Consider the following 25,592-nt stretch of genomic DNA (forward strand, 5'->3'; position numbering starts at 1 on the left):
GTATTTACAGGATGGTCGAGCCTGGCCTGCAGAGCCCCTTCAACAGGTGGCCATCCTGCAGCGCATCGTAGCCACGCCCCCTCCAATGGGAAGTTATACTTGTAAGATGTCACAAAGTACCTCCAATTCTATCCTATGAGACAGATAATCTTTCAATAGTGAAAAACAAAATAGACTGAATTTCACTATCAGGACATGTCACACACACCAGTACATATCCTTCCTGTCACATATACTGCACTCTTTCCACAGGGGTACCTTGGGCCTACTTTAGGGGTAACTGACATGTTATGAAAGGGAAGGTTAGGGCCTGGCAAGTGGGAGCAGTCGACATGGCAGTAAAACCTGCATGCAGACACTGCAGTATCAAGTCTGAGAACCCTTTGAAAGGCTGCTTGTGTGGGTGGCACTATCAGTGCTGCAGGCCCACTAGCAGCATTTGATTTACAGGCCCTGAAACACACACAGTGCACTGAACTAGGGACTTAGTAGTAAATCAAATGAGCCAATTATGCAAATACCAATCCATAATAACAGTTTACACAGAGAGCATATGCACCTTAGCACTGAATAGCAGTGGTAAAGTGCCCAAAGTTCTAACACCAACAAAAATAGGGTCAAAAACAGGAGGCCAAAAAGCAAAAAGTCTGGGGGTAAACCCGCTGAAAAAGCCAAGTCTAACAGGATGTGACAGAGTGATCACAGAAGTGAGAACAGGAGGTTGCTACCAGGTGAAGTGGCACCAGAGCCTAGACGTGAAGGGCTCTTTGTAACCCAATGATGGCTCTTTTGGATCAGGGAGTGAGCAAAGGCACTCGAAGCAAGGGAAGGGTGCCGGACAGTGGAACCTAGTCTTAGAAATGCAGCTGAGCAGACGGCAAATGAATACAACAAGCAGGAGTAAAGGCAACAGTTTTCTCACATTGTAGGATATGAAGATGTTTGATTTTTTTTTTTAGTAATAATTGTTTAAATTTCCTCATCTGAAATTCAAGGCTCTTCAATATTTGGTTTGACGCCTACAGTTTTTTGTGTGTTTTTTTTTGTTACATGGGAGGCAGTGGGTCCAGAGACTAAAGGTAAGTCTTCAGCCATACATGTTGGGTGTGTGGTAGTCGGTACATGCTAATTAGATCATATTCTCCTGTTCTGTCTGCATGGGTTCACCTTGTCCTGCAGGACTCTGTCCAAGCTGTCAACTTCAAGGCACTTGATTAATCTTATCCTTTGTTAGATGTCAGAGAAGGTCCAGGCGCCAGATGGTCCAGCATCACTTGGATCGAGGCCACGTCAGCATCCTATGCCTGGCCTTGCAGTGAATGACTAGGCATCCCCAGGCACCGCGCCCATGGGTGTGATGCCTATCCCGTGGAAATCAGCCCCCGGCCTGCTCTGCTGCCTGCGTAGAAGGCTCTCAAACGCAGCTCTGTTGGTGTGGCCTTCTGAGCCGCATACGTCAACTCCAGAAGGCGCCCAGAGTGGGTAGAGCCATTGGAGGGGGGTTACACCACCAGGCCATGGTCGAAATAGCGACAGCAAAAATACAGCATCCACAAAGCCACCTACCACTTATAGTCAAGGACGGTAGATGTGGACCGAAGAATAGTAAGTCTACGCACACTTTCCGCGACAATATAGTGGTAGTCCATACCACGACTGCGCTCTTTTTGCTGGGCAATATTTCCATTAGTAAATAGTCACATACAACCATCAGATGAAATACAGACTGTACATTAGATATTTTAATGGTTATTTTTCTGCTGAGCTGCACGACCATAACAGTTATTTTGTATTTTATTTCATTCTACCTGGGGGCTTTTGCCCTAATATATTGCCCTAATTTTTTGCTACCTTTTTAAAAAAATGTCTTTGCAGCCTGTCACTTTAGGTTGAGGACTGCGACTATGTACATTTGAAAAATACAGAAATACAATGTCTGCAGTTCCTGTCTAGTTCCGGTGACGTAAGCTGAGTCGATGCACGTCACAAGTTACCCATTCCCCGGCACAAATGACTCCTGGAAGACAAACTCCGAGGCGCGGGTCTGACCCTAGGGCAGCGCCTCGACATAACGAGAAACACGGAGATTTGCGGCACAGGGCAGGACAGAAAAATAGTTGTTGGTTAAAGAAGGTTCTTCTGTTACAGGTAAGCATCCTGTTCTAATACGTATTCTTATGAGATGGCTATTTCTTAAAGCACAAATAAACTCACAGGCAGTCTCTTGGCGCTATAGAACCATACATTCCATTCCTTTTAAAGGCAGCTGCCAGTGCTAAGCAGGAAAGTAACTACTGTGAAAACAATATTGTTATATTGTTGCAGGGACATTTACAAAAAATATTTGAGGTACTTTGTCTACACGCATATGAAGAGGCACATAATTTCAAAGCCAGGCTTCAGGGACTGAACATCCACTCGTCCCATTTCTTTGTATTTTAACAACTGGGGGCATCATATGAGAATATGTGATGGGCGCCCCCTGGTGTAGAAGACACAATGCACCTTTGCTGCAGAACGGAACAGTTGGTCGGTATGTGCCTTCTTTTGGGACCATTATCTGACCTGAACGGTGAAAGCTGAAATATTTATTATACAACACTGGGGTATCATGTATGACCCCATAGGAGTAATCCCTTTCACGATGCTTTCGTATTTCCCATGATGCTTTGCCTCCTCACTTGTTATGGCAGGCGTGTGGAAGGCCAAATATTATATAAATAGATCCATCCGCCCATATCTGCTAGTCCGCGAGGAGTCAGGTGCCGGGTTTGAGTAGGGCTACCCCGAGCTTCAATACGTTTCTCTTGATGCAAAATGATGCTTTGTGCGCCCGCGAGATGCCGCGACTTGGGAGGTACACGATTTATAGCGCTTGAATCAGAAGGAATGTTTTGTGTTTGGGCGCATACGGAGACTTTCGAAGACATTGGTGCAACCTGTCCGTCATCTCCCTGTGATAACATACATCTAGGATGTCAGTGAGCGCCTGCATAGCGGTTTCCAGTTATTACAATCTTGGCGCTGTATGACAACTAACAGGAGATGGGGTCTCACTCAGAAACATCCGAGGTAACAGGGGTGTTGCTTCAAGGAGGATGTATTGGGTGTTACACCCTCCAAATAACTGTATTCTGTAGTAAACAGTTGGGTACAGGGGCTCACAGTCGGATATGGCAAGGTCTCTGTCTGATTTCGTCTGGATTTTTAGGCGTACACACACACACACAGATGAAAACACGAAACAGGGGCTTACTTACAAACACCCTTGCTTCGCCGGTACGTCACTTTTTCCCATGTTAAAAGAAGGGCCGGATCTAGGGTGGTGCGACCGGTGCCACAACGCCGTGCACTGACTTTGGGGCAGTGCGGTGTTTTCAAGTACACTATGGTTTTAAAAGCACCTGCTTCGCGGGAGACTCTGTCCACTGTTCCTGAGAGGATTGTTTGTTGAGCTTTGGGGGCAACGAGGAGAGGAGAACCACGCTCCTGTATTTCCCTTTGCTGCTGTCCTGTAAACATTTTGTTGTGCTGCTACCACTCACGTTTCCCGCTTCGCGGGAAACGCTCGCAGCTGGGGGGACCGAGAACCAGAGGAAGGCTCACTACATCGCCCACAATCCATCTGGGCCTGAAGCCGCCTCCCCGTCCCGCCCTCTACAGGTGGGATAAATCCAACCCCTGCAACGCGCATCGCGGGAGACTCTGTCCACTGTTCCTGAGAGGATTGTTTGTTGAGATTTGGGGGCAACGAGGAGAGGAGAACCACGCTCCTGTATTTCCCTTTGCTGCTGTCCTGTGAACATTTTGTTGTGCTGCTACCACTCGTGTTTCCCGCTTCGCGGGAAACGCTCGCAGCTGGGGGGACCGAGAACCAGAGGAAGGCTCACTACATCGCCCACAATCCATCTGGGCCTGAAGCCGCCTCCCCGTCCCGCCCTCTACAGGTGGGATAAATCCAACCCCTGCAACGCGCATCGCGGGACGAGCCGGGCGAAGCCCGGGCAAAGGGCGGGCCGTCTGTGGCCATCCGGGGTAGGCCGTGGCAGGGCAGGGCCATAATTTTTGGCCGACCTACTGAAACATTGCGATTACTCTCACGTAGTAAGGGACTGCTAGGGTTTAGTCCTTCCTGTTTCTATTGCTGGTTTTTCTGTGTTAATGAACGTACCGTTGTTCTAAGATATGGGTAAGCACAGGTCTGTACCTGTACATAATGTCTCGCAACCCAAAGCTACTGTCAATACTCCTCTTCCTAGCTTGACAGCTATCGATCGTATGTTACAAAAAACTATCGGGGTGGTTTCCTCAGCCATCGAAAGTACTGAGAGGCGTCTCTCTCTCCCCGCAGGTATGCCTCCCCCTCTCTCTGTCAATAATGTATCGATTTTTACATCTAACTTACAGGAGTCGCTAATAGTTCCATCCTTTATTGGCCTCCCTGAAGTTCGATCTTCACAAATACCTGAGGATAATTCAAATTCCCTTCCGCTGGTACAATTAGATCATATACCTACGGAACCTAGGTTATCTTTGTCCCCTGTTATTTTCCCTAGTGACCAACTCTCTGAACATTCTTTACATGAGAGCCCTATAGTTGAGGTGGGAGTAGCATTACCTTCAAGTTCAATTGTAATTACAGGAACTGAACAGAACATTATTAATGACTCACCACGTATGACAACTAGAGGGCAAAAGGCGAAGCGGAAGCAAAACCATTGCACTAAGGAAGGGACACTTCTGACAAACGCTAAGGGAAAGGGATCCCATAAACCACGTAAAACCACTAGTAAACCTATTGAAAAAGGGAAAAAGGCCATTAATAATACACTAGCTACCCCCACTAATACTAGTATAAGTGACCCGCCAATGGGGGAGAGTTTCTGGGGGAAAATGGAGAAATTGTTAATGACCCTTGTGGACCCCATTATGGCGAAACTATCAAATATTGAAGCTAGGGTTACACACATGGAAGGATTAATTAAGGCTGAACTACACCCCATGCGGGCAAACGATTTTGTATCAGACAAACCGCTGCCTGTGGCGAAAGGTAATCCTAAAATAGTACCTCAGCTGGTTGAAAGTTGTGTGCAGCAGACATCCGCCAGATTGAAAGGCCCCAATCTGATGGGTTTAGAGGTACCAGGACCTTCCTCAACTGTTCTAAACAATTCTCCACCTGTTATTGGGACAGCTGTCGATGTTAGGGAGGTTATTTCGACACCTAGGTTACCTACCATAAATTTGCCCCCGGAGGCCTTACCATATACTGTGGTGTTAGCTAATGTCCCTCCCCTTCCCCCAAACGTTCAAGAACATTGGTCAACCTTGAGAAATAAATCTTTATATTACTTATCAGTTAAATTTGGATCAAATGGCGCTCTGTTTTCTAACTTTAAGATGGCTAGAAGAGTTGGATGATTGGTTCATCTCCTAAATCATTGCGAGGGGACTGTGTGATTCTTTCATTCCGGTCACCCCCTTTGGTTAATGATATTCTTGAGAGATGTTTTTCCGGCCAACTCCTCACAGATCATGTAAACATTGTCCCTCTCGCTTACTTTTATTCATCCCCATGGCAGGAAAGGATGCGAGGCTTTCGTCCTTTACTTCCCACCTGGGGGCATTTTGAGGGAGGGAGATTTGCTGTTTCAACTTCTAATCGATTTGACATTCTTAGTGGATTAGATAATAATGATTGACAGCAAACTAATCTCCCATCTAGTACTTTGACTCCTACAATGGTTGACACGTTGCCTTCTGACCCATTGGTTGTTATTAACGGTGAAACAAGAGTAGCTAGTTCGCGATCTGGAACTAATGGTTTTATGGGTGGGGATGCGATGGTGGCTGAGAGTATTGAGGACATGAGTGAGAGCGGTTCATCCCCTTTGAGGGTAGATCCTACTCCTGCTCCCATTACCTGCCCTCCGAGTAACATTTCGACATGTAATATATGCTCATGGAACATAGCTGGAATTAAATCCAAAATCGGTAACCCCCTATGGCAAAACTTTATTTACCAGCAAGAACTTATCTGTTTACAAGAAACATGGAAAGGGGACCCAGTTCATATAAATGGGTTTATAACGTTTCACACACCAGCAGTGGACTCTGTACACGGCAGAGCTAAAGGAGGCTTGACAATCTATATATCCAATAAATTGCTTTTCCTAAAGGTAATGGAGCCAGTTAAAGATTTTTACTTTCAACTTCTGATACTGGTTTTCAACTCAGCTACCCCGATCGTCTTGATCAATTTTTATAATAATTTTCCCTTGGAGGAGGCCTCTATTATACTCAACAAATTGGCTAAATTAGTGTCCCATCAAGAAAAATCCTTTGGACACAACATGATGATCCTTCTTCTGGGAGATTTTAATTGTACCTTGTGTAATATGATGATAGATAAGAGGTGTACCATAGGGCGAGAAGATGGAGTGAGTTCCTTACATTTTAATCACTCCTCTTTAGGTGAACATTATAATGAATTTCTGGGTCAATTTGATTTGGGTTTTATAAATGAAATTTGCATTAACCCCTTCCCTCTTCCACCAACTTTTAATGGCCGTGGTTGCTCTTCGACCATCGACTTTGCACTAACTACAATCCGACATGCAGAAAGGATTGTTAATTTCAATGTCTCTGATATGGCGCTAAGTGATCATTTTCCATTATGCCTAACTATCTCTATTTCCAAGAGACCTGCTTCTAATAGTAGTGATAGGGACATATTGTGGGAAAATTTGACCATTGGTCATACTAATGGTTACACACTTAAATGGGATAAGGTGGACAAAACTAAGGTATTAAATTCCGTAATAAATAAATGTGCCCCGGAGTTTCTGACTTGTCTTTCGGAGGATGCTAATCCAGAAAAAATTCTTGCTTCCTTCTCGACAATCTGTGACGAAATTAAATCTTCCCTAATGAGGAAATGCAATAGTAACATAACACCGAGGGATGGCTGGTTTAACACTAGCTGCACCAGAGCATATTCTTATTTAAAGAAAACGCTAAATAATCACCCTAGGTGTACGGATGACATACGTAGAGCTAGAAAAGTATATAAACTAGCCTTAAAAGAGAGAAAAGACGAACTAAGGAAAGAATCCTGGGAAGCGTTGCACCAGGCTTCGGTTAGCAATGACTGTACAAGGTTTTGGAAAATCATCAGAAATCCCTTTCTTAGTGAAGAGGTTCGTCCCTCTATTGAGATAGCCATCCCAGAGGACAAATGGATTGATCACTAAAGTGTACTGTACGAGGGCGACTGCATGTTTTATTCTCCTTGCAAACCTACTGACTACCCTCTCTTAGGCAATATGCAGTTCTCCTTAAATGAGGTCGAAAAAGCCATACTTATGAGTAAGGGTGGGAAGGCCCCTGGCCCAGATGGTGTACCCATAGATGTGTTTAAGACTTTTACGTCTTTGTGGGCCCCCCTTCTGGTCCAGGTGCTAAACGCCAGTTGTAGGACGGATTTATTGCCCACGTGGGTGGAGTCGATAATAGTTCCAATTTATAAAAAGGGGGACAGACATGACCCGGGTTGTTATAGACCCATTTCCCTCTTAGATTCCTATACCAAAATAGCTGGACGTGTCATTTTGGATCGTCTACTTTCATGGGCTGAGAATAACTCTATTTTATCCGACCTGCAATACGGATTTCGTTCTGGATTGGGAACAGTGGAACAGGGTCTCAATTTTTTGATGCTGACCGGGAAGTATACCAGGGCTAAGAGGGAAAACCTGTTTGTGGCTTTTGTTGACCTCTCAGCCGCTTTTGACTGTGTGATTCATTCTAAACTATGGATACTACTGGAACATATAGGGGTTGAAGAAAACATTATTTATTTTCTTAAATGCTTTTATAGTGACGCATCCGCCCGCGTTCGTTATGGTCGCAAGGGAGAACGCACAGGCAAAATCCCAATCACGAGTGGTGTCAGGCAGGGTTGTGTCTTGGCACCACTCCTTTTTAACTTGTACATAAATGGGTTGGAGAAAGCCCTGTGCAACACAAGTTTTGATCCCCCACATGTAGCTGGTCATCCAATTCCGCTACTAATGTACACGGATGACGCTGTACTAATGTCTCGCACCCAAGTGGGTCTACAGCGCGTGGTGGATAGTTTTGCCCTTTTTATGAAAGACTTGGGTTTACGAGTTAATATTGCAAAAACTTTCACTATGCACTGTGGTAGAAGGGCAAAAACTAAGAGGACCATATTTATTGAGGGTCAGCAGTTATCTTATACGAAGCAATTTTCCTACCTGGGTATATTATTTACCGGGAAGGATGTTTGGGGTGAGGCTATATCAGCTAAAAGATTGGTAATGAACCGTGCGATTGCTGCCCTTAGATCCTTTACGAGGAAATTAGGCACCATACCACCTACTGAATTAATTAAGATCTATAAGGCTAAATGCGTTTCTGGCGCAATGTATGGTAGTGGGATCTGGGGCTTTGCTGATACCTCCCAGCTCCAGGTACTCGAGAATTTTTTCCTAAAATTTATCCTAGCAGTCCCTAAGAGTTCCTCTAACTATATTTGCCATTTAGAACTGGGACTCTCTTTTATATCTGATCTCATTAAGTTGGAACCGGTACTACTTTGGCATAGGGTCTGGACAAAAGAAGAACCCAAACTTAACAGAGACATACTAACAGATGTTTTAAAACTAGATGGACATTCGAGGATACCGTGGTTGAATTACGTACGAAAATTCTTAAATGATATTGGTAAATTGGATTATTTTCTAAACCCTCACACTATGTTAGCTATTTCACGGAAAGAGCTCAAAAAAGAAGGTTTGCTCTTTCTAGAATCTTTAAGAAATGCTGCTGAGACCACAAAACCCACTGTTTTAAACCATCACATAATTTTAACATCTTTTAATATTCAACCCTATTTGATCCATGTTCCGGGGAATTACGATAGATTTTCATTAACCCGTTTTAGGTTGGGAATGTTTCACAGACTGGTTAGCTTCCCATCAGTAAATAATTGGTCTCATGTACTGCCTCCCTGTCCCTGTGATGGAAATTCTATCATCAAATGAGGTATGCTTTTTTATTACCATTTTTAAGAGAGATCGGGCATCGGCAATGCCGCCCGGCTATGTACGATATCCAACGTTTGGATAATCATCTATGTGTCGCTACAATTACATTGTACCTAAAGAAAGTGATTTTTATTAGAAATAGGATAACTGTATAAACGGTATCTTTCTCTATTTTACTTATGACAATGTGTTTGCATTATGATGCGATATATTTCTTTTTATTTGAATTGTAATGTTTCTGTTATGCATACACTTTTATGATTGTTTTTTATTCACAATCGAATAAAGTTACTTGACTTGACTTGAAAAGCACCTGCGGACACATTCCTTGCCTCCAGCAATTTTCAGGCAACCATAAAAACGTCAAGATAACTGGTGATTAATGGCCCTGCTGTAGAGACATGGGAGTTTTGTCTAGTGGAAGTTTTAACTCATCATAAAGTTGTGCAGGAGATTAAAATATCTGCTGCAAAGCATGCGTACAATGCAGATCACAAAGTGCATATAATGTAAATAGGTAAGTGTTACTGCTTCTGTCTGAGAGACCCTTTTATCACTTGCGGATTATAAGTTTAAATCATGATATAGACCAGTGAGCTATTAACTATCATCGAAGAGCTGCATGTAAACTGCAATGTATAGATTAGAGCGTTATGATTTTTTCCCCCAGTTTTTTTATCCTAATGTTGCAAAAAGGGTTCACTTGGGTAGAAATTAATTCTTATTAGTAAAGCAAACCCCCAACCATGGTGTTACGTTTTAAGTTCCGAGTTTGTGCTTCTCCAGACAGCGCCCTGTTAAACTATAATGTCTGTCAGTATGGATGACTTATGACTCCTACACCTTGTAGTCCTCGGTCTAATGAAACGTTTCCTAAACACTGATTTACACAATTATGATTCTTTGTACCTGTAATGTGCATGTGTACTACTGGTGCTATAAAACAAAAGAAATGCATGAGAGAGAGAGAGAGAGTGGTTATGGAGACTTGAGCCAACAAACGTTGCACGGGGAGTCACCAGTGCTAAAGCCGGCCCTGGTTAAAAGTGATGCACCAGCAGTGCAAGAGGCTTGTAAATAAGCCCCCAATCTCTTTCCATCTCCCTCTCACTCTCTCTCTCTGTCTCACTCCCTCCCTCACTTCCTCCCTCCAGCCCCATCTGTTTTTAAGGTCTTTGAGAACGTTGTTTTTTGGCAAAGTATTGTGTTTCCTGTCACTTAGTATCCCTAACAATCCACACTCCACTGCCTCGCTTCTGCCCCTTAAGCAATGCTTTTCGTAAAATGTATTTTAACTGTATATGGCAGCATCATTGTTGAATAATCTGAAGGTCACCCCGCCTCCCGAATTATTTTTACCCAAGATATGCCACAAAGCCACGTCCATCGGCACCCTCTGATCTTTTTGGCTTTTATTTGTGTCTGTCGTGCCAGGCTTCCTTGGGTGCCTATTTACATCATAATGCCTTTACTTTGCCTACTGAAATAAATCTTATTATAATGTGTCCAATCTATGCAAGATGGGCTTAGACAGCAATGCTGCATACAACTGACAGCAAAACACAACAATCCACAGCATCGTCCCAGGCCTGCCACTGCAGAGCCTGTGTGTGCAGTTTTGATCTGCCACTTCTTCCTGGGAAAATAAACCTTTTGCCAGGCCTACAACTTCATTTTTAATATATTTAAGTCATCCCAAAGGTTGGCCTTAAAGAGCCCATAGGACAGGGTATAGTGTATTTAAATGTTGGACTAGTACTTTCAAATTTTGCATGTTCTGGAAGTGAAAAACCCTTAAATTCGTTTTAAACTACTGTGAGGCCTACCTCTCCCATAGGATAACATTGGGTTCCCTTGTTACATTTAATAAGTGGTAATGTTTAACTGGGAGTAGATAGAAATAGAGTTTGTGTCTAACAAATTATAATTTAAAACTTTCTTTAATGGTAAAGTCGGGTTGTTTTTGCATTAGTCGGGTATTAAGCCACAATTCTAAAATGCCACTTTTAGACAGTTACAAAAAGAACAATTGATGGACAATGTCAAACATTCACCCCAATACAGAGTCTGGGCCTAAATGCTTTGTTGTTTTTGCGCACCATGCCATTCCAATTTGGGCCAGTTTGAAACCAGCCAAATGCAAATCAGATTTGACCCTGCTCTCCATGGGAACAGTCCATCCCAAACTGCCTGCCAGGCCAGGTCCTCCATTGACCAGAAACAAGCATCCTGGGACCAGTTTCGGGATAGATGACTGCCACAAATCATTTCAGATCATGTAGTTTCAAATCAAACAATGTGCACATTGACCCCAGTGAACAAAGAGCCACAAAATAACCCAATACAGAAAGGAAAGGACACATGCGAGTTTCTTTTAACAAACATTGAATTTCAAATATAGCCCTGACAGAGCCAATAGTCTATATGTTGTGTACGTTTGTTTGTTCTCTGTGTCAATGGCGTTTCGACTCGGAAGGATAGCCAGGTCTTATCATGACAGAAAGGAAGTGTGGGACATCTAAAAATGAGTGAATAGCTGAAAATTTGACATAATGTGTGGTGGTCTCCAAAGCAATAAATGTGCCTGGAATCCATAGTGAAAGTTCTCTGAGAATACATACAATCACAAGTCATCGACCCAAGGGACATGCTTGGAATGCCGCGATAGTGGGATGGATTCCCAGAGGATACGAAATATGTATAGCTTAATTAAGGAGTATGTTTTGAGCCTGTAAGAAGCAGTAAAGAAGATAACTCATCATGGGACAACTAGGAGTTAATCAGGCTGATCTCTATAACGATAGGGTGAGCACTATAGCGCTTACCCCTTAAGTACCATATGGACACCATATGCAGTATACGACATTGGACACCTTACAGAGAAGTGCGACAATTCAACGTTGATATTGCCCTGTACAAAGGTCTTAATGTTAATGGTGAAGTTCGTGCCTTTTAACTTACATAGGTCAAACCACACAACAAATTAAAACATGGATTGGCCAACACAGAAGCAGGATCAGGTGTGGTGTCACTTCGGCACCTTTGGTACCTCATTTTATTGAAGCTGGCCACTCGTTTGATGACATCCAGCGGCAAGGGCTCAATGTAGCAGACGCACCCAAAGAGGAGGAAACATTGCTTCGATTTTACAAGAATTGGAATGCGGATGGATTCTGCACTGTGAATCCATTGACAAATGGCCTGAATACAAACGAGGAATGGCGTGGACGTGCCTCCTTACTGTATGACTGAGCAGCAGAACTGGCACAGCGTGTACCCTTTCTATGGACTATAATCCTCCTCCAAGGACTTCTTCCTCTGTTGATTTTAATTATGTAATCAACAATGTATATCTATAACAAGTGTTTACCTTAGGTTTGTGTTCAACAGTATATATACTCTGTTGTCCAACTCGGAATACAATTGTAACCCATGCCTTGACTGAGAGGCAACTCTTTCCTCTATTATTCCAACCTTACATTACAGGTTTTAGTATTTCTTTTATTTCATTAATATCATTATTATTATTATTTTTACTCTTTATCATCTGCTATCTTTCTTCTCCATACCGATACATATATATGTATAAATCATCTTTTGCACACATCTGTACATATTATCTGTAGTTACTCATTTTATTTTTGTGACCCGCAAGTCCTGTATTTCGATCTTCTTGTCACATACCAACTGAGGGCTGGAACGCATCCGCTCCTCCAGCCTCACTCCCAGCCAGTGCTTAATTTCTAAAATATTAAGTGCCAGGGCTCTGACCAGGAGGCCACTGCAGCTTGCATCACCCATCGCCCTTGTCATCGCTGCCAAAACAACTACGGACCATCTCTCTTGCATGTAAATGCGACTGTTCAGATTAATCCAGGTCCCCAAAGCTAAAAGAATGGCTGGGGAGGCAGGTATTAGCAATTCAGAATGTATATTGTATTCTTGAACTACCGTTGTTCTGCTCATCTCTAAATGAGATGAGCAGCGCCACCATGTGGTACACTGTTCTAAGTATGGTGTTGACAAATGGGCACCAGTGCCGAGCACCGGAAACCAATTAAGTGCCGGTGCAGAGCACCGGAAAGCCCCGGCTCCAATTAAGCACTGCTCCCAGCTCCTCTAGCAACAGCCCACGTGCTGTTCTATGTGTTTCTCTATAGCGAAAGCTAGAGAGAAGCTGCTGTCTTAGCCTCACTATGATCCCTTCCGTTCTCAGTGACAGCCTTCATGCCTCACTTTGTTTCCTTGCAGCAAAGGTTGGAGCACATCCGCTCTCCAAGCCTCGCTCCTGATTGCCCTTTATGCACATGCATGTAACCCTTTGTCAGTGACAACCCTCCTGCCTAACCTTTAATTACCCCCTGGACTTCGTCGGCCGCTAGAACGCTATTCACGGTCTGCTCTGGATTACTGCTACTGTAGCCCTTCTTAAGGGGTAAGCGCTATAGTACCTGCTCTTAGGATGCTCTCCGATTTAGATATACCAGCCTGATTAACTCCTTGTTGTCCTATTACGTATTGTCTTCTACATTGCTTCTTGCAGGCTCAAAACACGTCCCTTAATTAAGTGATACCTATTTGGTATTCTCTGGAAATCCATTCCACTATTGCAGCCTTCCAAGCATGTACTTTGGGCCTATCACTTGTGATTAGGTGTATTCTCGGTGAATTTTCACTATGGAGTCCAGTCACAAGGTAGTATTGACAACTCCTCCTCGTTAATTACTTTGGAGACCACCACACGTTATATCAACTTTTCAGATATTCACTTTTTTTTTCGGCTGCCCCACACATTTTTTCAGTCCTGATGAGACCTGGCTAACTTCCAGGTCGAAATGTCATGGACTGGGAGGATGCCGGACACTTGCTTCCCCTGGATACGAAAGAGGTGATTTTAACACAATCAATGCTGGTCTTATGGCAGTCGAGGATACCTGGCGCTCGCTCTTAGCTACCGATTTGCGTTGATAGTGATCATGGTGACCCTAAGGTTGACCTGGTGATAGTCTGAGGTTGCACAACACTGGATCACAAACCATCCTGTCCGCTGGCAGTGATTGAAGGGAGCCAATGCTGGCCTTGCGGCAATGCGAGGATGCCCAGTGGTAGCTCATGGCCCTTTCCGTCTTCTGGTAGTGAAGGGAGTGGCTGTGACTATTTCCTTTACCCACATACCACCCCTGAGCATCTCCTTACCTTCTGGCAGTAGCTCAGTATCTCCTCCTGACTTCCAAAGCAGCTCTGAGTCCCGAAGGCGTCTGGCTCCCACTTGCCGCTCTCTAAGTTCATGTGCATGTTGAGCGCACCACAGAACATGGCCACTTGTGGCTCCTGCGTACGGGCGTCACTTCCTGCAGTAATTGTCTGCGTCTGAAAAGAACAAAAGAGCAAATTAATGCAACATGGAAACCAAGATGATTGCTAGGGAGCAGGGTTCGGGGAAAAGAAAGAACACCACTTTTACTGTAGCAACTTCAGTTAGGGCTAGGGTTGCCTCCTCGCATCATTGCGCAAGCCCGCTACGTCTCCATGTCGGGCCTTACACCAGCATGGCCGCTCAGTTTTTTGCAATGGAAGCAACTCATGTTCACAACTCCCAGAAGCCATCAGTTTGTCAGGAAAAGCCCACGACTTGGAGCCAAGGTGTCCTGATCCATGAAGTAAAGGGGCAACCAAACCTCCTGTCACATAATGAATACAAAAGGATGCCCACCAGAAACATTTCATTAGGAGCATTTAACCCCCCTCTAAAATATGCTGGCTGCTTCGCAGTTATTAAAAGAGCTTGGGTTAAACAGATTACCCTCGCCCCTTCCTGTGAGGCATTGTAAGGGCCAGTGGCACTGTGATCCCGGCCAATGGCTGCCTTAGTTCAAGAGACATCAACTTCGAGTTCTTGTGGGCTGGCTGGTGCTGGCTTCTGGGCTGGAATGTAGCAGGACAAGGAAGATGCGTCATATTTTCTATTTGTCATATGTCACACAAATATGTTTCAGGGGGAAATTACAGGCTATGTAGAAGGTTAAAAACATTCCACCAGAAGCCGCCTTTTCTCCGAGAATCCAAGGGTGCGCCATCGGTGGCTCACAGATAATTTGAGAAGATTAACGCCAAGTATTTGTAATTTACGATAGGATATTAATTTAACATTCCTCGAACAGTCTGAATTAAATGCCTTGCTTAGTTGATTCTCCTTATGGTGAGATCAGAAGAACTCCATTAAAAATAAAGCCCCCTGGGGAAAGCGGAAGCGTGTGCCTTATATCGGGGACGAATCCTTAGCAATGGATCCACCTGCGAGACTATTACTGCCCCCTCCCAGAGTTATCATTCAAGCAATGAGGTCTGAGATGAGATTGCACAGTCCAAAACTTCACGAGCAGTGTTTTGAACAGTAGTAAAGAAGGTTTACTTTACACAGTTCAGGTCCACAACACCCGCTGTTCCAAATGAAGCCGACGGTAGACTGCCTTGGAAGCAAGAGTTGAGAATGCGACCAATCTACAAGTTGAGAGAATGTTTAGTCAGGAGACTGGTAATCAATTCCCCAACAGAGAGGAGTTTCCTTAAATGTACACAATTCCGGGCAGAATCCGGCACCTGACCAGGAAAAAAAAATCCTAGTTTGGCAGCACATGTGTTCATTGGGGTAGAATGTTCATACCCTGTTCTTGCCCAGTTTTGAAGAATTATGGTAGGAAGGACGGATCATAAGTCGTAAGACACTCGAATCAGATACAAATCTATCATAAGGAAAAGGACACAAAATATGTAGATTGTGAGAGTTTTAAAACTAGTTTAAAGGAGATTAGCATATTTTAATGAGACTTTTTGGGAAGTTTAAATAAACTAAACCTCCGGAACAACTCTCCCCAGCTCCCCCTTCAGTCTCAAACAGTAGGCCTACTTCATTCTCAAAAGTCTTTAAAAGGCCATGTGCCAACCTGGCACAGTAAAGCCACGTCTTCAGTGTTGCCTTTTATGCATGGGGCAGGGCATCAGTAGAGGCAGCCCCACAGTAACCTTCAAGGTCAGACTGGCTGTAGCGGGAACCAGGAGTTTACCCGGTGGGCCGGTCGGACATAATTCCCAGGGCTGGTTTGCAATCCCAGTCCGGCCCTGGTGGCACACTCCTGTGAGATTTATTGCTGTGTGGAGAATGGTCAGGGTATATAAAAAAAAAAAAAATCAGAGAAAAGGAAACTATTTCTAGAGAGACACCTACTATACCATACTAGGGAAAACTAAAAAACGTATATTTACCTTGTAAATGAATATTAAAAATGTTAACATTTATTTTCCGAAGTTTATACTAAAAGATACATTCCTACCTAATGGAAAAAATATTATGCATTAATAATTATTCAAAAAAGTGATGTACATAATTCTTTAAAATAATATAGCTATAAGTTAAAAAACAAATATTGTTACCTTCAATTTTCAATTCAGGCCAGGGTAACCAAATGTTATATTTAAATAATTATGTATTACATTTATATATTTTTATCAGTAAATCATATTCATTTATATTTGCAACTATTTTAAAAAAATCATTTAGCATCATGTCCTATAGGGTTTTATTTAAAGTGCCTACTTCCATTATTTTCGATGGGACTTATTCCAGTGGCGGTCTTCCGATCGCTCTATTATATCTAGGGTTTGGGCCACCCTGGGACCACCGCAACCACCAAGGATCAGAGATCCCTGGCAGTGGCGTGGCAGTCTTGGCACTAAAATATGCTTGGTGGGGCCCCAAAAAAACCATTTGTTTGTCAAGTTGACTAACTTTTTTTATAAAAGCGCCCCATTCCGCGCTTTCACTTTAATAGCGCTGCACACCCTTCTTTACACACAAGCGGCATCTAAAGAAAGGGGTGTGTCTGCCATTAAAATGAAAGCACGGAATGGGGAGCTTTAAGACAAAAAAGTTAACAAATAGGAATTAGAAAAAAAAAATGTACCTGCCTTCGGCGCCGCAAACAACAAACCAAAGGCACGACTGCCATTATATCAGCTGAGGTGTGTCATGCATAAAAAACAAAAAAGAAAGTATTGCAAGAGAGGGCAGCAAGCAGGAGAAAACCAATTAACCAACTAGTGCTGAGAGGCTGTAATTAAAAGCTACCGAGTAATAACAAATGTAACAGATGGTGTTCTCATGGGAGGTTACAAGATGAGACAAGGGCGTACTAAGGGGCCTACTAAGCCTATTGACCAATGAAAAGCCACAGTTAACAAAGGACAGTGACAAGAGCCAATTTAAAAGATGGGCGGAATGTGGGCAGAGCTTCAAGTCCATACCTGACTACAGCATGTCTCGAATAGACAGCACAAGCGCTGCCTAGGCGAGACCTAAAAAAGTATATTTGAACTTCTGATATCGATCCTGCAGCACCACACTTTCGAGTCCCATACATGCCAATAGACCCGATGCAGGTCGCAATAGAAGTCAATGGGAGAATTACATTCTCCCAATTATTTTTTTTAAATCTCCTCTTCCAAAATATTGGCATCTATTCAGACAGGTTGTAAACATACATACGTTTGCATCATCACATCATGAACGCTGGGGCTAAGGCTTTAACTGGGCTGAGTACCAGACATCCCAAATTAAAAGGGGTATGCGCTGCCACAGGCAGTCAGCGACTCCTGGACATTAGCTCTATGTCTTAATCTAGAAAGCATTTGAACGTCAACGTTTTGGGTCAACTGTAACCACTGCTGTGGGACTGGGGGTTGGCAGAGGGTACATTATATCCCCAGGCCTCACTCTTTTTGAGCGATTGTTCTGCAACATGTTTATTTATATAATTTTCAGCAAAGTGGTCCTCTTTATTTGACTTGACAGCTAACAAGGCTAATACCACTAGATGGCACCTACCTTGAAAGACACCTTTGCCCTATGAAGGGCCCTGCTTCCATTTGGGCATCAAAAGCTTTTGATGAACTTGGCTGTGGGAGTCCACAATCTGAGCATCCAGGGGAAAGTTATAGCTCATGCAGCAACCAATGGCATGATCTTTCGGAAGATGATAGGGCAGAATCAACCAATTTTAGATGGTATAATGTGGTGCCATCTGTTGCTTCATGCCTATGTAAATGCCACCACACTGGCCACATTGTAAATGCAGAGTTTTATTTTGATTAATAAAAAAACTTTCACAAGGCGCACATCCTTGTCTTTCAGTGCTTATAAAAATGCTTTCACAAGGACAGTGCTACTCTTAGGTCATTAGTCTAGGCAAAATAATTGGTATTATATGGGAATAAATTGTTATAAATGTACTTTCCGTTGTGAAAATTTTAATTAGTCCCAAGTGATGCATTGCATGCTGAGAGGTCGCGCTCAGAATGACCGACCGCCGACTGGGCTGGCTTCCCTCCCGAGGATCCTTAAGATACTGAATAAAGGACCATTTTGAAGGTCTTAATCCCTTTCAATGGATCCACCGCTTTGTTGCTGAGGCGCCCGTGCAGCCCACAACCCCCGACGTCTGCCTTGGGACCTATCTGGCATCCAGGCAGAATATACACTGACTCCAGTTCAGCCCCCCCCGCACCACCTTAGGTAGGAGAGGTGCCCTAATTACGTTGCAGGTATGTCCAGATTCTTTCTGGTTATCTTTCTTCCACTGTCCTGAAGAGGGTCTGAATCCTAAAGGGCCAAAACGAGTCAACACCACCATCTGGTGGAGTCTGCATTGCTCAACTTGTAAAACCTGCAAAAGATAATCCGGTGGACACACACTAGAAAACAGAGGACTAATTTGTCCTCCGTGGGTGTTCTCTTTCGCTCACACTTTTTCTGCTCTTCTGTCTGGAGTTCTTTCACCACTTTGTGCACAAACTTTCTATCCCTCTCTGTCCATCTATTCTATGCAGCTCTCCCACCATCTATCCACCATGCCACATAATTCCAGTACACCAATCCACTCCACACCACACAATACCATCCCACACAATTCCACAACTAACAATTCCAATCCAACGCACATAATTCCAATGCACACCACAAACATCCACTCCACTCCAAACCTAAACACATGGATAAAAGACATTGTCCTTTACAATGCCAATAGCTCTAACTCTGACAAATGTGAGACCTATTGGCATTGCCAGTGCTTGTTTAACTTCTTACAGATTTCCAGATGGCAAAAAAGAATCTACTCATTATTTTTTAAATCTTTGGTATCATTTTTCGTGTTTAGGCTGATCTCCCTAAGACAGGATATGACATCATAGAAGTCGCAGTTTCTCGGTCTATTGCAGGAGCTTGCTTTCCGTCTCCATACAAGCTTAAAGAACATTCCACATTTTTATTTTCCACCTGCCCTGTTATGAAGGTTAAAGCCAATTCACGCAAAGGAGGCCAGCCTAAGTAAAAAAATGTTTACAAATACATAAAAAGAAAATAGTAGGAAGAGATTTTTGATGGGCTTCTGCGAGGGTCACTAAAGCAATAACGGCAAACAACAAAATGTATTTAGGAGAAAAGTACATGTCCCTTTTCAAAGAGACACATTAATAGCCCAGCTCCATCAGCTCAGAGCTTGCACTGCCTTCTGTCATTTTTCAGTGAGGAAGACCATTTTGTTATCCTGTCGCAGGAAAGACGCATGCTAGCAATTAATGTGAGATATTAAGTCCAACAGGCTTCGTCCGCAGACATTGCGTCATCGCCACTGATGAAGGCGTTCACAGGCGCCATTTTAGATCAGGGACCATACATAATGGGCTTTAACAGCGCAGAGTGAAGCGCCTGTTCTTTGTGCCCTCCGGGCAGAAAGCAAATTCATTCAACTCAATATGTCTTTGAGTTAGTGCTTTTATTTCTAGATAGCAAAAGCTCAGAAACAGTGAGCAAGGCTGGTCTCTTTCATTTTCTGAAGTGAGCTGTATGAAAATAAAGCATTAACTTAGATAAATATTGGGTTATATGATTCCACTTCATGCCTGGCAGGAGCATAAAACAGGAGCTCTGCTCTGCGCTAGAAAAGCTCATCAGGATTAACTCCCGGTTTTCCGTTTTTACTGATTTTTGCAGATAAATACAGGCTCTATTTTAAAATGTGGATAAAAACGGAAATTGGGTTGCTTTTTGAGTAATTCTAAATATTGTCTGCCATGACTGCCAAGCTAACGCTGTGTAGATTGATAGTTAAGGGGGTTAAAAAAGAACAGAATTTTCGCAAAGAGGCTTTAACAGCTGTAGATATGAAAAGGGTCGATACTGAATTTTGTATAATTTCATATAAGTGCACTGCTTTATCTTCTGCGAGTGTTCACAGCACTGAAACCTGGCAGATATTCAAGCATGGGTGCATATTTATCGGTTAAATAAATGTGGAATACTAATTTCAGCTTGATTTTTCCATAAAACCCACAATAAATATGGATAAATACAGACCAAGTTAGCAAAAGATAAAGATGGATAAATACAGACGGAAATGTCAAAAAAATAAATACCATAAAACCGGGAGCCCTAATCTTGATACGGCCCCAGAGCTTAATTTATAAAAAATTTAGAAAAATACTGCAGTGTTGCACAAACTTTCCTAGGAGCTGGTGCTTCTCAATACTTCAGTTGCTGATTTCCAAGACTGCCTGGTATTGATTTCAAATTGTCTCTTCCTTCCACCACACAACACTTCCTATCTCCTTTTCTGATTCTTGCTGGTTATTTGTCATCCCTTCTTTCTCCCTTTGTCATTGTTTTCCAATCTTTCTCCCTTTTTTGCTCTGGGTCAAAGTTCGACTATGAAAAATAACTCTCAGTTCACAAATAAACAAGCATTTACAATGCAATGGTCTCGGCATTGTTAAAGTCAGAGCTATTGGCATTGCTCATAACCCCCACCACAAATCTTCAACACAACACTTAACCAGCACTCTTAACCCCCTTTATTCTCCCGATGTGGGCAGCAGTAGAACGAAAGCACCAGCTGGCAGAGTTAGAGGTACATTGCTGAGATGCAAAAAAACAAGCATTCAGTGCACTTTGCGCCAGGCGGAAACAAAGCACCAGTGCCTCAGGAGGAGCAGAGTTCCTCTAGGCCCTGCTTGGTGAGCTGTTTTTTGTGGATGGAGAAGCTGGCTGAGCTTGGGGCAGTATGTTTGTGCACTGTCCTCTACAAATACGGTCAGACTGAATAGCACCCTCCAAAGTAATTAGTGAAACAAGTCACCTTTTAGCACCTCGAACCACAAACGGTATCTTGGCACTTACTGTAGGTGGTATTGTGAAACTGAAAGCCACCATTTTATAGACCCCGGTGGGTGAAAGGGATCGTCTCTACAGTCCTTCAGACCTACAAATGACAGCTACAATGTGGGAGCTGAACCAGAAATCTAATGGCGCGAAGAGACCGAAGGCACATTACAATGACGAAGTTCCACAGGGATCTTTATTATGCGCTTGTGAACTAAGCTGGGGAGAAGTTACGCCATCCTTACAGCGAGCCAGCCACCCTCTCAGCAGGGGTGTACACATTCTGCTCCTTCCGACCCCAGGCGAGGCTCACACACGCAGTGACCCAAAGAGCTCCTGGCTAAAGCACAAATGTGCTGGTTATCATTGCCAATGCACTTCAGTCATTACCGTCAGCACCTGCACTGCCCCTTCCATCACGACCCCGCAGCAGAGACCTGTCCGAGGGCACCCTCGACCGCCCATTAGCTAATAGTCGACCCTCCGCACCCACCCCCACCTCTGGGACCGTCGCTGGCCTCCACCCGTCTGCACAATGCGCTGCGGGAGGGGTATGCATAACCTGGATGGGTGACAGCGATTGGGAATGCCCTGAAAAATAATGGTTACCTGTTGTCCTTCATACGGCCCTGGGTCCTAGTGCCTCCCACAGGGCTCGTGGCTCATGCTGGGTGAGTCGGGCTTCCCTCCTCTGTTCTCGGCTGGCAGCAGCAACTCAAGCACGCACCCCGAGCCGCCGCCAATGCTGCTGGAGGAGCCCGAGAGGAGGCGCGGCTTCTCCCCCTCCCATGGAGTCCCGATGGCTGAGCCTGGCCGGGAGGAGGAGGGTCGGCGCGGACTGCTTTGCTAGACTCTCCCCCTTGTCCTCCAATTCGCACCATAATTCGGGCTTTGATTGGTCGCAGTGCCGAAGCTGCCAGCGAACCAGGAACTGCCAGCATCACCCCCACGCGCCCACTGGTGATAGCATCATCAGAGGAGCGGCGTGAGGGGAGGGGGAGCGGAAGCAGGGTCAGAGTGCCGCGAGGCGCGGTGCAGCGCGCGGGCGCCTGTGTCACGAGTTTATTCCGTCACGGCCCCGCTGTACGGGAGTGGCGGTTTGTCTCCGCGCTAGCCCCTAAACCTTGATCCTGTGCTGCTCATCTCGCTGCTCATTTCGCAAGCAATTAAGTGCATAGAAGCAAATAAATATCAGAAATTGCACTCTTTTAAGCAAAGTGAACCGCTAATATATCTCGAAAATGCTGCAAAACCCTAGAAATGGACGGTTATCAGTTAATGACATTAAATCCGTGCACTCCATGCTGCAGCCTATCCAGGGCTTTAAGGTGGATAAAAAAACAAGCACACCACTGCCTAAGCACACCACTGCCTTTCTCCGAGGCGAAGCAGAAATGCCTCGGAAAAAGGCAGCGGCCATTTCGGATTCGGGGGCGTGTTCTCCTCTTGCCATTGGCTGGAGGAGATAATTAGACTTCTTTAAAAAAACACGTCCCCAGATCCGAAAAGGACGGGGCCTAATCAGAATGACGGACCTCTTCTCCAATGGCTGGCCAGCATTCAAGAGGCCAGCCAATGGAGAACAGGGGAGAAGAGGGGCGGGTTCAAGCCCCTCTTCTCCAAGTCATTATCTCACGCAAGCGAGACTGCGCAAGCGCAGCCTTCGCTAGCCGAGACCTAAAAATGGCACCTGTGCCCAGAACCAGCAAGCGCCGGCACAAGTTATGCACTGTTTTAGCTCAACTGGTGGGTAGGTAATGTGGTAGCACTTTGGACACGAATAATTTTAGTGAATAAATAATTATTTTTATGTTACGTTTAATAGAGATACTAAAAGAAAATGATTATAGTTGAAACAGTTTTTAATTTGATGTGCAGAGGTGAATTCATTAGTGTAGTTTAATTGTACTACATTTTCATAAATCTGCCATATTAGTTCATGCGGAAGCGGTTTGATGCTCACATTACACTCCTGCTGTTCCTTGTCCAATCCTGTTCCCCTGCGATGTCTTTTCTCCCCACAGGTTCCGCGGAACAACAGAGAAGATGATATCAAAGAGTATTTTTGCCAATGTGCATGTATTGATTGAGCTTTCTAGTGTTTGTTAACAATTTGAAGCACGCCAAGATCTTTCTGTCCTTCGTGTTGTACCGTTGCTGGGTTCAGCACTCTTTGGCTGGTGTATGATATATTGTTTTTAAAATGTTGCATTTAGTTGAACTTCCTATGACGATGTCTTGCTGAAGCGGATCGATTTTTTCTTAGCAGATGGGATAGTGCTAACGTGTAATGTTATTATGTGGATTTCTCAAATTTGTTACAAAGAAATTATACATGGGTCACACCATGCTGAAACTGTAGTTTTGCTCATTTTCTATGCAAAATGTGTGTATAAGAAACCCTTGATTCTGGGGTGAGCCAGAGATTTTCCCGAACATCTGTTAGCGAGGGACTCTGTCCGTTCCCCTTATGACTTTTGCGGTTTATTGGGACTTCAATAATTCTGATTTCTTGACGGTGTACTCTATATTTGAGCCTTCACAGCATACATTTTGTGCTTCTTTGTACTGCTTAATAGGGATTTTGTATTAAAACCCTTTACACCTGATCTAGACCTCAGTTATTGAATGGTCTCAGTTACTTATTTTATTGCTCTGCTAAACTAATATTGGTTGTGGTTGAAGAAGAGTTTTCTTTATTGCAAGATCAAGGGTGATGGAGCGCAACATCTAAGCCAAATTTGGCAGATTTAATTTTGGATTCATTTAGGGTTCTGGGCTCGGCTCCCACAAAAAGAAGATCTGTTATGGAAGATTGTGGGGAAAATGAGGTTGAATTAAAAAAAAAACAATTTTAAATCAGGAAGAGTAGATCAAGAGGGACCAGCGTGGCCCCCAGGGCCGGACTGGCCGTAGCGGGCACTGGGTATTTCCCTGGTGGGCCACCAGGGTGTGGGCCCCTGGGGGGCTGTTTTTGTTGCCAGGGGCAGTTTTCCTGCAATATTAGTACCCTGTAACAAACTCGTCCGAAACCGCCCCAGGCTAACAGCTCGGCTGCACCCTTCGACCCAAACACCTCCTCTCCAGGGGCCGGCCGAGCAGTTTGCCAGAGCCGGTTTTGGTTCTTAGTCCAGCCCTGGTGGCCCCAGTGTAGCCCACTTCAAAGTCAAGCATTAGGGGCACAGAAAACTAAAGAGCAGTACAGGATGGATGGGATGAGAGATCAAAGGTCACCAAACATTGAGTAAGGGCACTAGTGGGCCTGAAGGTGGCAAAAATTGAAGTGAGGAACCAAAAAACGAATGTTGAAGGAGCAGAGGGCGTGATGCAACCATCAGAAAATATAGAATGTTTAAGCTGCAGTGAGAGGATGACTAGAGTATTAAGTCACGTACAACTATAAGGGTTTTAGGGCGCGTTGAGGGAGGACTAGAGTACAATCTCAAAGGATTAAGCATTTATGGGAGCTGTGTAGGTTAGCAATGAGCCAAGGTCAGGAGGAATAGAAAACTTCAGCTAAATTTGCAGAAGCAAAGGAACCATAAAAGGGTCATTACAGATCAACAGTGTCCTACAGGAGCATAGGGCAAAATACTCCTTTATGGTGCGACACCAAAATTCTTCAGTAACAATTAGTCAATGATAGTTTGAGTGCAAGTCTATAGTTGTTTGAGATTTTAGGTCTGGCTGCAGACAGCTTTAGCTCTCTTGCCACAAACCTCTTGATTTCCAAACAGATCCTAATTACAATGCATACACATGTGCCCAGACATGGGTCCCGGGCTCGCTAGGGCACTAGAAACGAAGGTTCACCTGACTGCGGAGGCCCAACTAACCTGAATTCCTACACAGATATATTGGGACAGGAGGCCCACCTTGGCATAGACATCTTATGTAATAGCTGCCATTATGCAGAAAGGCAGTGAGGGTGTCCCAGTCACCACAGCTCTCCCACACCCCTCTGGGGGGGGGAGACGCTCCTTCTGAGCTCTGGCTTCCCCTTATGGAGTACTCTTCCACCTCGGTTAAGAAAGATTCAAAATCATGTGAGCTTCTGAAAGCAGCTAAAGGTCTGGCTGTTTTCGTCCCTCTGTCTTCTTGTGTGGTGCTTTGGCCCGTCTTATGATGTTTTTGCTGTACTAGTGGTTAGCGCTGGGAAGCTCCATTTCGGGGCAGCTATGCGCTTTAGAATCTTACTAACATAACACAACAATGACCATGCTGCGTGCGCCAATGGGTTGGAATCATTCTGGGGGAACTTGGCTTATGCAGTAGGGCTGGTGAAATTTGAACACCTCGGTGTGAGAAGTTGG

At 44.2% G+C, this 25,592-nt stretch overlaps 1 protein-coding gene across 2 annotated transcripts in view; it reads right to left on the reverse strand.

The window, feature by feature from the left end:
- The window catches only part of APLP1 (amyloid beta precursor like protein 1), a 290,055-nt gene that overhangs the window by 137,815 nt on the left and 126,648 nt on the right, over positions 1–25,592 (reverse strand). For both annotated transcript variants that reach the window (XM_085615940.1, XM_085615941.1), the window contains exon 2: positions 14,268–14,441. In XM_085615940.1, the coding sequence (XP_085472066.1) occupies positions 14,268–14,441 (174 nt within the window). The remainder of the gene's footprint in view (positions 1–14,267; positions 14,442–25,592) is intronic.

The sequence above is a fragment of the Triturus cristatus genome, chromosome 7 (assembly GCF_964204655.1).
Source record: "Triturus cristatus chromosome 7, aTriCri1.1, whole genome shotgun sequence".
NCBI lineage: Eukaryota > Metazoa > Chordata > Amphibia > Caudata > Salamandridae > Triturus > Triturus cristatus.